The sequence below is a fragment of the Convolutriloba macropyga genome, chromosome 8, assembly GCF_964194025.1.
Source record: "Convolutriloba macropyga chromosome 8, txConMacr16.3, whole genome shotgun sequence".
NCBI lineage: Eukaryota > Metazoa > Xenacoelomorpha > Acoela > Convolutidae > Convolutriloba > Convolutriloba macropyga.
Genome location: NC_134475.1, coordinates 2,861,080 through 2,878,101, shown reverse-complemented (window position 1 = coordinate 2,878,101; position 17,022 = coordinate 2,861,080). Strand labels below are relative to the sequence as shown.

General features: G+C 34.4%; 1 protein-coding gene across 1 annotated transcript in view; it reads right to left on the bottom strand.

Moving 5' to 3' along the window:
• Positions 1-17,022, bottom strand: part of LOC142344386 (uncharacterized) — a 57,377-nt gene that overhangs the window by 27,354 nt on the left and 13,001 nt on the right. The window contains exons 6-7 of the mRNA XM_075395994.1: positions 12,480-13,044; positions 185-620 (exon numbers count right to left, since the gene is read on the bottom strand). Of these exons, the coding sequence (XP_075252109.1) occupies positions 185-620; positions 12,480-13,044 (1,001 nt within the window). The remainder of the gene's footprint in view (positions 1-184; positions 621-12,479; positions 13,045-17,022) is intronic.

Here is a 17,022-nt window from a genome sequence, read left to right as displayed (position 1 = left end):
GCTCTTGTTTAAATAAGCAAAAGGGATTTAAGTGTAATCATTTAGGCTCAAAACAGACAAGTACTCACTTCAATGCGAGCAAATGACGTCACGCACGAGCTTCAGTCGACAAGCGATATGAATCACAAAATGCAACAAAATTTTAGTTTCAAATTTTGAAACTATAGAATGCCGTTCAACTCACTTGGGCTTCTAGGGAGGCGGTCGGCCATTCACAAATATGCATGACGAGTTCTGGGTCGTAGAAGAAGGTAGAGGGCGGGAGTTCCTCCCTCCTAGGTGATTCAGGCAGGTCAGCTGAGGAATCCGCTGGTGAGGCATTGGGGTCTATGCCATCATCTGAAACGCCTGGCGATGCTTTTCCATCCGGCGATTCAATGATATCATTCCTTTCATCTTTTGTCGGAGTTTTATCTCCGTCGCCATTTGCCGTTTTCATAGGCGTTGGTTCGATTGAGGTTGCTGATCCCATTCTAGGTCGCTTTCTAGGAGAAGCGCCAGCTTCGATGTTCACCATTGTCTGCAGGCTATTTTCTATATTGGAGGTTTTGGATCTCTTAGAGCTCACGCTCTTTGCATTGTCCGCTCGCCCGTCTTTTTTACTGCTACCACTAGCATACCTTCAAGCACAAATGACCAAATCCTTAAAGTAACTTCTTGCAGATTGTAGCATGGACAAAATAAGTAACTTCAAACGCAAAAATATAGTTCATAGATACCTTTCAGCAATGTAACTGATATCATTTACAGTAAGAGCACTAGAAAACAACATACCTTCTCTTGATTCTCTTGGTCCCCTTAGGCATTTAAATCAACAAAAAAAAATGAAAAAAAAAATGAAAAACAATGTTCTCTTAGCAAAAATATCAAAAAGAAGCGTTACTCTGATTGTATTTGGTCCTTCCTGCTTCTTAATGTGCCGATGAATTCGTATAATTTCAATAAGCATTAGAACTGGTATTTTAAACTAGTTAAAACATAGCCGACATTTTGCCAGACAATAGCCCCGAAATGGACCGCTGACACCCCTTAGTTAACAAAATCACCCAGACAAAAGAAAACTGCTGCTGCTGAAAATATTACTCTGGCTTCAATTTATCCCGATTTTCAAATTTATATTCAAGGAATGATGTCTTTCAAGTAAGATAGTCATATATAATCATCAAGCTTGCGCTACGTTTATTCGATTCAGAGTTTACATTCCGAATTAAGATTTAATAAGTGAATACAGTGTGGGTCATTCATGTATGATCAAAAATTTATCAAACCATTGACCAAAAACATACACAAAAGCAGTAACAAGGAACGTCAGGCAATCAAATTCAACGGCAGAGTGGTTAACGTTGCCTAGAGAAGTCGCATTTGACTACTTGGTGCGTAATCGAATGCTCTTTACCAAAATAACGACTACGATTTAGAAAAACATGGCGGGACAAGTCCTGGACGACAATTGAAAGAATTCTCACCGACTAAACAAAACAGAGCTGTAATTGAATACAAATGGATTGGAAAAATCATTTAGAAAAAATTCGATCATTAAAAAAACAACTATAAATCAAAGTCATTGCCGCATGTGAAAAAAAATCAAAAGCATGAAGGTGAGTGAAAACTAGAGTGAAAAATTTTACGCCACAAATCCACTCACTTTTTCATTCCACTTTCTAGGTTCAGTTTGATCAAAATCAGCACTTGAATTTGAGTTCACAAATCATGGCAATGAGTGAACATATCTTGAAAAAATACAGCAACCCAATACAATTCAAATTCACGAATTAAAAAAAAACAAGGCAGGACAAGTCCCCAACTGCAATCCAAAAATTAAATAACTTGAATACGTGACAAAAAACCATTTTTCAAAAACTAGCCTTTGATGGTCAACAAAGCAAATGACTGAAAAGACAAAAACATCAGAAAAACAAACGAAATTCCTTTCCCATTTTTTGACGAAAAGTAATGAAAACAGCTTGCTACATACTAAAACCCTTAAACACGATACTATTTGACTGAAAAAGCACATTAATTCCTTTATTAATTACACTAGGTGACAGAGTGAAAAACATACCAACAGCCGTAGTAATTAATTAAAAAAAGGAAAAACGGTGAGGAAACAAATGGGGTCTAAGCATAAGAACTATCAGCGGCAAACAGACAAAATTTAAAAGATCAAATTTCGTTTGAGATTACGACAAATTTTTTTCCTAAGTTTCAAAAATTGTTCTAATCCAATGCGCAGTTTCAGTTAGATTCTAAACCTATACTTACTTCAGCTTCTAAACTGAAGTGTATTAAGCTTAATACTAATATCAGCTAGCAATCGCTCTATTGAACTTTGATAACCTAATGCACTATGACTTAAAGACCCCACTTTATCGTTTTATCCCGTTTCTTTTGATTTTGCTCGTTTGACATTGACCGTATTCACTACATTGCGTAATTCAATGCGTAAAAGAATTTAAAATCCATGCAGTTGAAACAGTGAGTGAGGTAAGTCAGAAGTCAAACGTGACAATCGTGACTTCTGTAAAACGAAAAACGTGATCAAAAGGTAAAGCGAATTTAAAAAAATAATAACCCTTTGAGAGGCTGACGGCGGCTATTAGAAATAAAAACTTTTTGAAATACATTGCCAAAAGTCGTAATTATATTAACAATAAACTGTATACATTAAAAAGGTTTTTTACCTTATTAAAATCACAATGAGACCTGTAATTAACAAAAGTAAATGCAAAGACGCAATGATAAAACAAGAAGAACCCCCCAAAATTATGAGTATATATAGAAAATAATAAAAATTACATAATATAAATAAAAACAAAAAAACAGTCAACTGAAAACTAGGCTTCCTTATATCCAGTTAGAAATCCGGTATGAACTGCCATTATTCATACTATGTGATAAGACATCAAACTGAACAACAAACAGGTCTAACCTAAAAACAGCACCTAAAAACCCAAAAAGCCTCAACAGCTCTGTAGAGGTGAAATGTCTCCTTTTAAAATTTAGAGCTAAAATGTTATATTTTGATTAAGAATCTGATTAAGAACTTAACTATATGCTGCCCCTACTGGCTGCTCTCCAATAACCTTCATTCAGAGTGACACACTCAGCTGAACTTTTCTTCTTGAATTAACATAGAGAAACATGTGAAGAAAGTTCTTGAAAGTAAGGTAAAAAAAAAAAACGTGTAACAAAAAGCAGATTTGAAATGATCGTGACGTCATATGTTAATAACAAAAATCTTGACGACGAGAAAAAAACAGCCGTAAGAATTCAAAAGACTCGAAGCGCCGGACCTTCAAAAACAAAACCATTACTGCAGCCGAGATCACCCTTTTTTAACTGCGAGGCCGTTCACTGCAAATATAAATAACTGCAATCATGAATAACTGCGAGGCCGTTCACAAATCAGGCAAAAAGCAGCTCGGATCTAGATCTTTAATTGCAATTTGGAGAGAAAAACAATTAAAACACATTTTGAAACAGCGAAGTTATGTATTATTAGAAACATTTCTTCTAATGAATAGCTAAAACTTATAAGAGGGGCAAAAACAGATAATCCCCGGTTAATGGTTGACAAGGAATAACCGTTATTCAAAATTCTTAACTCTTCAACCCAAAAGAAGAATTGGGAAAACAGAAGGCATATAACATTCTTGGAAACTGTCCTGAATTATAAAAGAAAACAAAATAAACCAAACCTTAAGTCTCCGGAAAAAATTTTTTTTGTCTAGGCGTCACCTGGGGTTGGGGAGCGTAGTCACATACAGACATATTCCCCGAAAAATGTACAGGAGACCCAAATTCACAAAGATCCTCCGGAATATTATCCACCTAGAATAGTACAAAGAATGGTAAAATATTTTCTTTCACTTTTAGGTCACAAGATCTTAAGGATTTGAAGTGATGATGCATGTTCAACAGGCCAGCTAATTTGTTTGTCCGAAGTACCAATAAGATGTTCTATAGTACTCAGAATAACGGCGAATCATCATTTAATAATCACCAATGTTGGCTGCAATGATGGTACCAGATGAAAGTTTCAGACGCAAAAAAAGTGGCCATAGTCACCAAAAAAGAGTAATACTGCTCATAAATAGAACAGTCTGAAATGTCGGGAATAATAAGAAAAAGGGCAGCTGAGAACAGGACACTGTGGCCTAATGCTGTTCCGCTGCTATTACACAGGAACCAAAATTATTATCATTATTATTTAATTATGGAAACCTATTTTGGCGTGACTTCAAGTTTTCTTGATGTATTTGATGTAAAAAAATTGTCAATTCTGTAAAACTTTTTTGTGCATTATATGAGTTTCTTTGTAAATAAGTTGAACTTTTTGCTAAACTTGGTAGCGTTATACTGATTAAAAAGCATACAATACCTTAAACTTTGTTCATGACTCACATTTCAGGAAATCGGAGGAAATTGAGTGCTTAATTTTTAGTCACTGACTCTCAATGAAGTCTTTGCATTTTGAAGTATCCTGCGTTTAAAATAACATAGCTGGCAGAGCGCCAGAAAATAGCCGCAATGGATTCATAGATCGGCAGTCTAAAAAAAACAGTAAAAAAGACAGACCAAAAAAATTTGTCTTTTCATTGAAGGCTGATCTGTTATATTTTGATTAAAAATCTGTAAAAGTTATTGCTGCCTCTATTAGCTGGTCTCAAATAACCTTCATTTAGAGTGACACAAACCCATTTGACCTTATCTCTTTGAATTAAAGTAAATAAAAGTCAATTTCAAAGTGAGGAAGTCATTTTTGAGAGTGAGGTAAGTCAAGTGTGAACAAAAATTTAATCACGCGAATTAACAAAAAAACTCGCTCCACTAAGAGCGAAAAATGACGTCACGCATGCAATTCAGTTGAAATTGCATGAACGAATGAACAAAAAGTGGCTGTGACGTCATATGGTCGTAACAAAAATCATGACGACGAAATAAAAAACATAGCAGGACAAGTCCTGACGTACAATTCAAAGAATTTTCATTGACTAAACAGAAAAACTAGACCTAGAATGGACTATGAGTGAATTGAGAAAACCATTTAAAAAAAATCAGAACAAAAAATTAAGAAATAAACAGAAAATCAATGTCAAAACGCCGCATGTGAACAAAAAACCACTAGCGAGAAATGAAAATTTAATTCAAACAAAAAACTAGGCCTTGAATGAGCTGTGAATGGATTGGGAAAACCATTTAGAAAACAATCCGATCCAAAAAATCGAAAAAAACAGTAAAAATCAGAGTGAAATTGCCGCATGTGAACAAAAAACCACTACCGAGAAACCGAATTTTTGTTCAAACACCGTTTTCTCACTCTACTTTAAAATTAGAGCGAAAAAAATTCACGCCGCAAAACCACTCGCTTTTTCGCTCCATTTCCTGTTTCGGCGTGACCAAAATCACTACTCCAATTTGACTTCAAAAATCATGAAAATGTGTGAACAGATCTTAAAAAAAAAGACAGCGCCCCAATACAATTCAAATTCTTTGAATTGTAAAAACATAGCAGGACAAGTCCTGACGTACAAATCAAACAATTTTCATTGACTGACAGAAAACTAGACCAAGAACGGATGAATGGTTTGGGAAAACCATTTAGAAAAAAAAATCCGATCCAAAAAATCGAAAAAACTGTAAAAATCATATTGAAATTGCCGCATGTGAACAAAAAACCACTAGCTAGAAAGCGAATTTTTGTTCAAAACACCGTTTTCTCACTCTACTTTAAATTTAGAGCGAAAAAATTTCACGCCGCAAAACCACTCGCTTTTTCGCTCCACTTCCTGTTTCGGCGTGACCAAAATCAATACTCCAATTTGACTTCAAAAATCATGAAAATGTGTGAACAGATCTTAAAAAAACAGACAGCGCCCCAATACAATTCAAATTTTTTGAATTGTAAAAAACCAAGAGAAGGCCAATAATCGCCCCAGCTATCGCTGTGCGGCTATTAAAAACAATCTGCTGAAGACGGCTGAAATCATTAATTGTTTTTCATTGACTCATAAATGCAAAACAAACCAATATGGGTTAGGGCAGAGCTCAGAATAGATATTTGCGAGAAACAAGAGCTCTCAAATGGTAGAATGTGGAGGTTATGGACGCATAGTAAAATCCTAACAGAAGAAGTAGCCATCTTCACATTTTTATGTCATCATTCAAATACAAATTAAAATAGAATTCGAAAAAAATTACCATGTGTTGTTTAGCGTTGGAGGGTCAGTAAATTAACATAGCCATCCTCCATTTAAATTTAACGAGTGAACACATAATTCGAGGAATCGAACTACAGAAACATTTAGTCAAGATAAGTTCAAAATAATGTTAAAAACGCAATCATTCAAGAAATAAGCAATGAAATTCAAACACCTAACATCAACACACAATTGAATAATCAATAGCACGAAACTTAATTCCCTGGCGGTGCAGAGACAGACAGCCTTATTCTAGTCAACCAAACCTTTAGAGTATAAAAATATAAAAATACTTTTTCGTAGAGTACAAAATACAAAAAAAATGGAGAAATCTTCAAAATTTCATTAGGATTCGTAATATTTTATCAAAGCAATAACGTTTCAAGTCATAAACAGACGCTATCAGTGCATTAATTCTTAAGGAAGTTGCCATTTGCACTCATTACATAAATAGTTCGCTCAAAGATCCAAAAACTGAAACAAAAATGAAAGATCCAAAAACTAAGCCAAAATTTATTTTTTGAAAATTGAGAAATATGAGGCAATTTTGCCCTTGAAACACTAATTTGGTTCTCAGAGACATGGAATAATCAATTCCAGATGCTTAAATAATGATGCAGCTTCGATCAAAAAAAATTCACTAAACGCAGTGCATGAACAAAAAACTTATCTCGCACAGAAACAACAAAATTAAACATACCCGGCAGATTGCCGGAAAATAGCCGCCGTTGATTCCAATAATCCTGATTGGGATTGAAAGAATAGAAGATATTGAAAAGGGTTTTTGTACGAAAACATTTTTAAGTCCGATTTATTTTGATGGCATTTCGTAGTTGAACATACTTCTGTTTCCTAGAGAGAGGCTACAGGGGCTGCTATCAATACCAATAAGCATTAGAGATGGTAACTAAGACTTATAGGAACGACGTTCAAATAGCGGGCATCTAAAATTGGGCTTTATGGGTTTATCCCGTTTCTATTTCTGACTTCAATTTTTTATACTGACTCTGTTCATTATGAACTGCTTCGCTGAGCAACTGATGTTCAAAATCACTTTTAGCATAATGAGAGGAGAGAAACTAGCCTAGAGAAGTCAAAAAGATTTCACTCAAAATGTTGAAAAAGCGGCAAAATGAGGTAAAGCGAAACATTTTTTGTTCGACGAAGTAAAAAAAATAGGAGCGCTATAATAGCCGGCTGAGAAGATGAGGGCGGCTATTAACAAGAAAACTAATTCGCCTTAAGGTCACAAAACCACTTGAACAAAAAGTCCTTCCGGTAAAAAAAACCGCAAAAAAATCAATACTCCTGTTCGAATCATAAAACGTACGGTACAGATTGCCAGAAAATAGCCACAATTGATTCCCACATCTGTTAGTAGATGATACAAACTCGAAAAAGGAGAGTGGCAAAAAAAGTCTGATATGGAAAATGACAAAACGCCTAAAATTGCATCTAAGAGTCAAGCAACAGCTTAAAATCTTTTTAAGTTCTCCCATACTGCCAACACATTGATAACTAATGTTATGCAACCATCTTGATCGATAATCAGGTTAAAGCAACATACCTCTTTTGTAAAAGCAGCACAAATAGCACCCCACTAAGACAATTCTTACATTTTCTTCACATGCTCTTTCGAAAATTGATATCACGAAAGCAACTCTGTTCTCTGATGAACAAAAACACTTCACCTCTCCGAACAAATAAACTAAAATAAATTTTTGTACAAAAAAATTTTAAAGTGCGGACCATTTTGATGTCATTCCGTAGTTAGACATACTCGTGTTTCTCAATGAGGAGTTACACGGTATAGCATCAACACCAGTAAGTACAAGAGATGATAACTTAACCTTATAAGAGCCAGGTTCAAGTAGCGAAATCTAAAATTGGGCTATATGGGTTATACACTCTATTCCTGAATTCGTTTTTATGCTTCCGATCAGTTTACATTGTTTTGCTGAGAAACTGCTGTTTAAAAACATTTTGAGCAGAATAAACGAATAATAAAACTAGCCTAAGAAATCAAAAACATTTCACGCAAACTGTTGAACAAGCTGTGACTTAAGGTAAAGCGAAACAAATTTTTATTCTACAAAGTAAAAAACATAAACCGACGAACGTCGGAGACAAACTGCTCTCAAACGACAGACGGGGCAATTTAAATCCGAGGGGGCCGAAGAAAACTTTTCTTTATGGGTAAAAAATTCCGACTAGGAAAGGATTCAAACCCGCGACCTCCTGCGTCCTAGACTAAAACACATACCACTCGACGATTAGACCCTGATAATCTCTTACCTTAAAATAGCACGTATGTTTGCAAGGCAGACTTCATTTCTCAATGCAAGCAATTTAGGTAAAGCAAAAAAATCAAGGAACCGCTCAAGAAATGAAACCGAAATAAAGTTCTAGAAGAAAACGTTCAAAGAAAATTTTGCATAAGGCTAACGCTTACAATAATGGCTCAAAACTTTGTTCGAGAGCAATTAGAAGTAGGGATGCTATAGGAGCCGGCTGAGAAGATTAGGGCGACTAACAAGAAAAACCAAGATAGTAGCCCCAGATATTGCTTCACGGCTACTATAAATTCAATAGTAATTCACGAAATTACATAGTGTGTCATACCGACCAGAAGATTTCAATTCAAAAGATTCAATAGGTTTTTCAAGCCTCACTAGAAAGCCCGACGAAACTATCATTGATGCAAATAAAAGCTAAGGCAACGAAAAGATTAACACAAGTTGAAAAACTCAAAAAATGACAAGTATTTTTTTTATAAAACAAGTAGCATAAAAGTCGAAAACCATTAGCTGCGTATTGGCCTTTGAAATTCGTAGGAAAAAGATTCAATCTTTCAACGGCTCGCTGCTTCGCTCTTTCCTAAACAGAATTAACAAAAAACCCACAATCTGACTTCTCATAAAAATCAAAAATTGAAAATGTGTTATCAGATCTTTAAAGTCCCAGAAAAAAGCCATATTAGCTTTGTAGATCTGTACTTTCAAGAAGTCTGCAGTCTCTATGTAAAAGAACCAGTACAAAAAAACTTTATTAAATGCTGAGATACATTTTGATTAAGTATCTGTTAAACTTATTGCAGCTTCTAATAGCTGATCTCAAATAGCGTTTCACGCGCTCACTTGAGCTTATCTCTTTGAATTAAAGAAAAAAGTCCATTTCAGCTCTCAAAAGTCAAAAAAGCCGTTTCAAAAGTCAAAATCTCTCAAAAGTCAAAAAAGTCATTTTTGAGAGTGAGTAAGCCACGTATGACCGAGAAGTTAATCACGCGAACGGAGAAAAAACTCTCCATTAATGGTGTGAATGACGTCACGCAAGCAATCCAGTTGAGATTGCATGAAAGAAAGATCAAAAAGGAGATTTGAACTGTTTGTGCCGTCATACGGTCGTAACCGAAATCTTGACGACGAAATAATAACGTGAAGATTGGAGCATTGACATTATTGAAACAAGCTAACAAAAAACATCAATTACAGATCCAAAAATACTCAAAAATTTTAATCAAGACATAATTTTGACAGAAGCCACTCAGTGTGATATCTTGACCGCAAACTTTCATGTTACTAGAAACATATCTGGAAACGCTGAAACATGGCCAAAATTCTTAGGATGGAAAAATATAGGCTCAAAAAACTGCCCGGACTAAAATGGCCACGACACAACTAATGGTAAATTTTTTGAAAAAATCAGAGCTCCACAATTAACTCTGCAACCAAACCGGCACGGTCCAAAGCACAAGGCAGGTATCATTCTTAGAAAATGCATTCGTCAGAGAACATAAGAGGCCCTAACATTTTCAAGAAAACCTTAACATTTTCTTTTGGCGTCACAGCACTTAAGAATAAAGGAAAAAATAATATATAATTTTCTCTTGTTGTAGATAGCAGACAAAATGAATTAGGCAAAATTAATTAAAACTATTGCAAAAATTGAATAATCTTTAAACGAAAGAAGCAGAGTTCTACTCAAAAGCAAAAAATCGTTTAATCAGAACTTAGCCCCCGAAAAATAAATATAAGTTAAAGTTTCTAAAACAGATTCCAGCAAAGTCTAAGTACAATATTGTATATGAAATCAACTGCAAACAAACAAAAAGTTCTTTAAAATCTATCCGAAAAAGGAAGATATTAACATTTTCTAACAAATAAAAGATTCGGGACAAAATTCTAGATCTGAGGAGAATGCTAGTATGAAACACGCTGGAGTATGGATAATACAAAAACATTGCGAAAAACAGAAAGAAACAAAACGACTACTTTGTAAATTTTGAAAACCAAAAAATCAAATAGGGAATTAAAGTTAGAAAAACAGAAAAATTTAATTAGCATTTATGGCTCAGAAAATTACAAGCCCACCCTCTTGTCTATATAACAATTGAAACGTTTCAAAGATTAGAAGCGCTGAAATTTTTTGTAAAAAAATCATCAAAATATTGTTAAAAATGCGTTTAAATTGTTCACTGAATTTCAAATTTAACGCCAAAAATTAAACTAATTAACCATAAGCCAAAAAATCAAATAGGGAAATGAAGTTTGAAAAATAGGACAATTTAATTAGCATTCATGGCTCAGAAGATTACACGTCCACCCTCTTGTCTAAATTTTAAAAAAAATGAAACGGTTTAAAGATTGGAAGCGCTGAAACATTTTGTAAAAAAATCAAAATTTTGTTAAAACTGCGTTTAAATTGTTCACTGAATTTCAAATTCAACGCCAAAAATTAAACCAATTAACCATAACATAAAATTACAATCCTTGCCGGTGCACAGAAAGACTTTTAGTAATTCAAACCAAATAAACTAAAAAAAAACAGAAAAATTGGACAAAAATTGGATTCGTAAAATCTATAAAACAAAATGACTAAGCTAAAGAGATGTACATAATGTATGAATTGTCAAGAAACAAAGGACGTCACCAAACATATTTATTTTCTAGAACACGTTCTTTTCAAAGATCCAAAAAAAGAAATCAATGGAAATCAGTTCAAAACTAAATAAAAATAGGGAAATATGTGCCTATTTTGCGCTATTTAACGCACTATTAGGCTCTCAAAAACTTGTGGTATCAATCTCAGAGAGCTACAAATAAATGCAGCATTGGTCATAAACAATTTATAAAACCAATATACAAGGAAACAAATTGAGCCAAATGGACATAAAAACGGTTATTTATAGGCTTCATTCTCTCAAACACTTTTCGAAGTCGAAAAATCGATCACTGAACGCCGCGCATGATCAAAAAACTTCTCTCGCTCAGAAAAAAATTAGTTCATACAACAATTTGACTCACTTTCGCTTTTCGGTATTAAAAACTGTTTGAACAAATAGTACTTCCGGTTAAAAAAAAACTGAAAAAACCAATACTCTTCTTCGAGTCCTAAAAAAACAAGAAAAGGCCAATAATTGCCCCAGCTATCGCTTTTCGGCTATTAAAAACGAAGATGCGACCAATAATGGCCTCGATATCACACCAAGGCTATGAAGCTAAGTTTACGTTACGGGCATCTACACCTGGGCTCCCCTTTTTATTTTAGAATATCGAAAAGGCGGCAAAATTTGGTAAAAGGAAACAAAATTTTGCTGCAGTAAAAACATTACCGACTAAATGTCGGACGAATTGCTCTCGAACGACTACTGGGAGCTCTAATCAATTGCAGCCTGCTTCAGTCAGAGGGGGAAGTCTAAATGGGACTAAGAAGTTCAATTGTGGGCTTCAAATAACCACATTAGAGGTTAACATACTACTATTAAGATATAAAGTGAAAAATGGCACCAGTTTCGGCGCACTTTTCATTTGACTTTCAGTATTAAATTGCCGCCAATTGAGTTCAGCTGCGTGAAATTGTGATTGAGAGATAATTTTATATCACGCGAAACGCAAGAAGTCAAGGGCGTAAAAGTCACTCGAAAAGTCAAAATTGTCAAGCGAAAATTTTGCATAAAAAAGACACACGTTTACAATAATTGCTATGAACTTCGTTCAAGAGCAATTAAACAGAAACAGAAGCACAATAATAGCGACTTAAAGGATGACGCAGCTATGATTGGAAGTTACCACAACTTTTTCATAACAAACTAATGAGTGCACAAACTAATGCCTTCTCTTGCGCTGTTAATGGCTAGTATCATCTATAATGACTATCCACTATAATTTATAGAGAGCAGATACCATTATAAGGATGAAAATATCAATTATGGATGCGGAAAATTTACCGCGGGGAGGTTGCGGGGTTCTCCCGCAGTTTTTCTTTTTCCATTGTTCATACCTGGTGTTGCAGTTGGAAATGAATGCCCAATCTTCAGTCGCAGATCTGCTGGGACTTGTGAAAAATTCTGATTCCGGAAGGGACACTGATCTATTTAGGGCACTATTACTACTATCAGCCACAGTTTCGGACCCTGGGGCGGCTTTTACACTATCGGGTTCTTTGTCACAAGGGCGTACATCAAATGAGGATGCGGAATTATGGTTAGCACCATTAGGCAGCAAGGAACTCGCGACACTCGAAGCGTCATTGCAACTTCTGGACTGTTGCAGTCTTGCACTGTACTTCGTATCATACTGACTACTGTTATATTCCACTTCAGAACCAGCTGTAGATGTCAATGGGGCTAAATTATTTGAATGTAACCGTGGATCTGAAGTGCCGTTGCTATTGGCCGCTTTGCCACTATTGGGGGATGGTGACTGCTCATTCGAGTTTGACCTGTGAGGTCTTTTCCTGTGCCCCACCGGCACCTGGGATGCGTCGCTTCCATAACACTGAGAATTAGTTAAGGCAGAGCTGCGATTTTCATTAGCCTGCTGCACCATCATTTTGAGCATCTCTTCTAAAACATTTTTCAGAATTTACGTTTTTGCTTATCATAAGCAAAAACAATAAGACAAAGTCATAACGAAAACTCATGTTAATGCGTGATTGAATAATTGTATGAGTTAAATTCAAATCAACAAAGTCGTGAAACATACCTCAAAACAAAATTGACCCTCAAATCATGCAATTAAACTTCGTCATTTTTGTGAACCCTTTACCTAGAAACCTCTAAGAGCTCCACTGCAATTAAATGCCCACGGGCTTTACCACTTCATCTTATTTTTGAGGGTAAATGCCGGAAAAAATTATCACGCAAAAAATCGCATTAAAATTGGCCAACAAGACCAAAATAACCGCTACAACGTTTGTTTGAGAGCAATTAATGGTGCCCATAAAGCCTTCAATCAGAGACTACAATGCCAAATTAAATTCAGTTATGCACTGCATTTTAGTCAAGTCTTACAGTTGTCATGTGATATTTAAAAATTGATCTTTTCTGGTACCCCAACCAAAGCTTCGCGGGTATATAACTTTTACGCCCCGGCAGCAGGTGATTTTTTAAGAAAAGTTGCCAAAGTCGTTCGGTAATTCTCACAACGGAAAAGGTGACAACCAATTGATGCACAATGAGTGAACAATACCCCAAGATAGGTGGACAAGATAAGAAAACTGATGTTTCAATTGGAGAAAACGTAATAGAAATTGTGTAAGTAATTGTGAAAGAACTTGAACAAAAGATTTAAAAATTTAGTTTTTGCGTCCAGAGTATCCGCAGTAATCTTCCTTATTACAAAATTTTGAGGATAATGAATTCAAAATCAAATGCTTTGAAAAAAAACCACCTATCTTTGATACCTAACAGAGGGAACGGTTAATATTTCTTAGAAAATATCCAAAATTTCAATATTTAACAACCTATTTAACTAATATTTTGGCATGTGACAACCAGTTTTAGCAGATTAAATAACTAATTCTTTATTTATATATTCGGGATAGGAAGAGGTTTCATATTACTATGAGCAAACAAAAAGCAACTTATGAAAAAGTTCAAAAAATCTGTTTTGTTTCTTCTGCCTCGTTTGCTTTTGTTTACCTCGGAAACAAAAGAAATTGTTTAATGAACAATGGGCACTTTAGATATTATAATTCCGTAAAAAGAAAACGGCAATTTTAAACTGATTATGTGTGAACGAAATTGCTTTAAAAACATCTTAAAAAATTTGTGGAAACAAGTGAAAAGGTCAAGGTTTCAAATTCTTCAAGTTGTTTTTGGTTGAGCCTTGACAATCTTAATTAGTATTTATGGAACATATCAATCATTGATGGTCTGAAAATCTAAAAAATTTTTATTTTTGCTTAAATCTATACCAATATAACAACTTTTTTTTGCTATTTAAGTGTAATTTTGGGATACTTTAATTACAAAAAATAATAGTCTCTCGAACATTGAATTGTGAAATAATTGCAAAAAGTATCGAAAAGACGTCTCATGGGAAATTCGCTAAAACACGAGAAACGGGCAGCATTTTACTAACGCCATTTGCTTCTATTCCAGTAGTCTATGGTTGGAAAAAAAATGTCATCCAAAAGTTTTTGAAAAGTATAAAATATGAATTTTTGGTGCACATAATGTTTCGAATTAGTTGCTACTATGGTTAGATGGCTCAATCTTTCAAAAAAAGAGAAACTATCTGATCTAGAGGATGCAAAACTTGCTACTTTCCTAAACTTCCTCCCAACAGACTTCGGTGACTCCCTAATTTTTTGAGTCCAAAAGAACGTTAAAAATCTTTCTACTTTCCATTGAGAAAATTTCGTCCCCAATTTGAGATTTTTTCTAAGAACAACCAGTAATGTATTTGGTGAGAAATTCCAAAAGGCGGGTAAAGTCAGTGGACTCTGTGACAGCTGCGTGAAACCTTAACGCTTCATTTTTACCCCGAGAGAACAAAATCAATTCAGTTTCGCAACCAATTAAGGGATTGCAACAGTCATACTTAGAAAAAACCAATGAACATTTGTTGAGCGTCTTAACTAATTCAAAATAAGCAACCAATAGGTGATCAAAACAGGGGCCCCAATAATCTCAAGTAACGAAAACAAAAAAAAACGCCAAGAAAATAAAACCTATGAACAGATAAAGATGAAGGAGGTTGGACCTTGTATCATTAGCAATCGGTCAGTTTTGCTGTATCGTGTTAGATCTTAGATCAATAACAATAACTTTAAAGAAATAACACAGCTGGCAGATTGCCAGAAAATAGCCGCAATAGATTCGTAGATCGGCAGTCTAAAAAAAAACAGTAAAAAAGACAGACCAAAAAAATTCGTCTTTTCATTGAAGGCTGATCTGTTATATTTTTATTAAACATCTGTATAAGTTATTGCTGCCTCTATTAGCTGGTCTCAAATAACCTTCATTTATAGTGAAACACACCCATTTGACCTTATCTCTTTGAATTAAAGTAAATAAAAGTCAATTTCAAAGTGAGGAAGTCATTTTTGAGAGTGAGGTAAGTCAAGTGTGAACAAAAATTTAATCACGCGAATTAACAAAAAAACTCGCTCCACTAAGAGCGAAAAATGACGTCACGCATGCAATTCAGTTGAAATTGCATGAACGAATGAACAAAAAGTGGCTGTGACGTCATATGGTCGTAACAAAAATCATGACGAAATAAAAAAACATAGCCGGAAGAATTCCGGAAGCGACTCGAAGCATCAAAAGTTCGCAGAAAACCCTAATTGCAGCTGAAACCATAACCTTTTATATTAAATCATTAATTAATAACCTCCTCAGGTCTGATCTCACAATTGTTGAAATTTAACCAACTGTCACCACGAGAGACAAAATGCAGCAAAATTTTATATTAGTGAAAACGTTTGGTAACGTTAAAGAAGTCCAAAATAATGAGGATGGTCAAATTACGACCGGCCGAAAATGCTGACAGTGCTATCAATTGTCCTCAAATAATTCATGATTCTTTTATCAAAAACATCGCGAAAGTAAACGGCAGAAAACAATCTTAGAAACTAGGCTGAATTTTTCAAAAAAGAATGGTCAAATTTAAAAAACAAAAAACCACCTCAATTAGATCTCTAAACACTGCAATAAGGACAAAAACAACATATACTGCTTCCTTTATGTATATATTCTAGACAACATGATTTCTTACTGAATCAAAAATTAAATTAATCATAGAAAAGACAAGCGAAAAAATAATAATCAAAGGCCAAAAATCGTTTTAAAGTAATACCAAGGCCGGAAGAAAAAAGCAATAAATAGTAATCAGTGGAAAGTTTGGAAAAGGTTTTTTTTGGCAAACTCTCAGTACTGCCCTAAGTTGAATGAAAACATTTGCAGACCAACGAAATGAGAAAAATCTAAGAAAAAGCTGAAATGATTCAAATTTTAACAACTGAAAAAATCGATATAACGAATATAAATGTAAGTGCTTGGACAAAGCCAGAATGATACAAAGAAGAATGTGATGAATATGAACACAATGTAAGGAAAAACGTAACAAAAAGACTAATTCTTGATTTTTGAAGGTAAGAAAAGTTATTGTTACAAAAAATCAAGAAAAGCGAATACATTTCATTGTTCAGCATTCGAGACGTTGAAAAGACAACGAGACAAAGATACATCCCCTGAACAAAACACAATAAAGAAAAAGCAGAATTCAAACAAACAAAATATAAAAACATTTTGCAGAGTAAAATATTCAATAAATTTTTGAGACTGCATTTATGAAAAAAAGTAACTCTTTTTCAAAAACTTAAAGCCAAAAAATGATTTTTATTGAAACGAAATTAAAGTCTCCCATTTTGCACAAAAAGACTATTTCTACTAATTAAAGCCAAATTACAAAAAAAAACAGAAAAATTGGGAAAAAACTAACAAAAGCGGATTAGCATATGTACAATATTATAAAAACAAAATTACATCCAGGTAGAAAGAGGCGTTGAGTATATGAATTATCAAAGGGAAGTT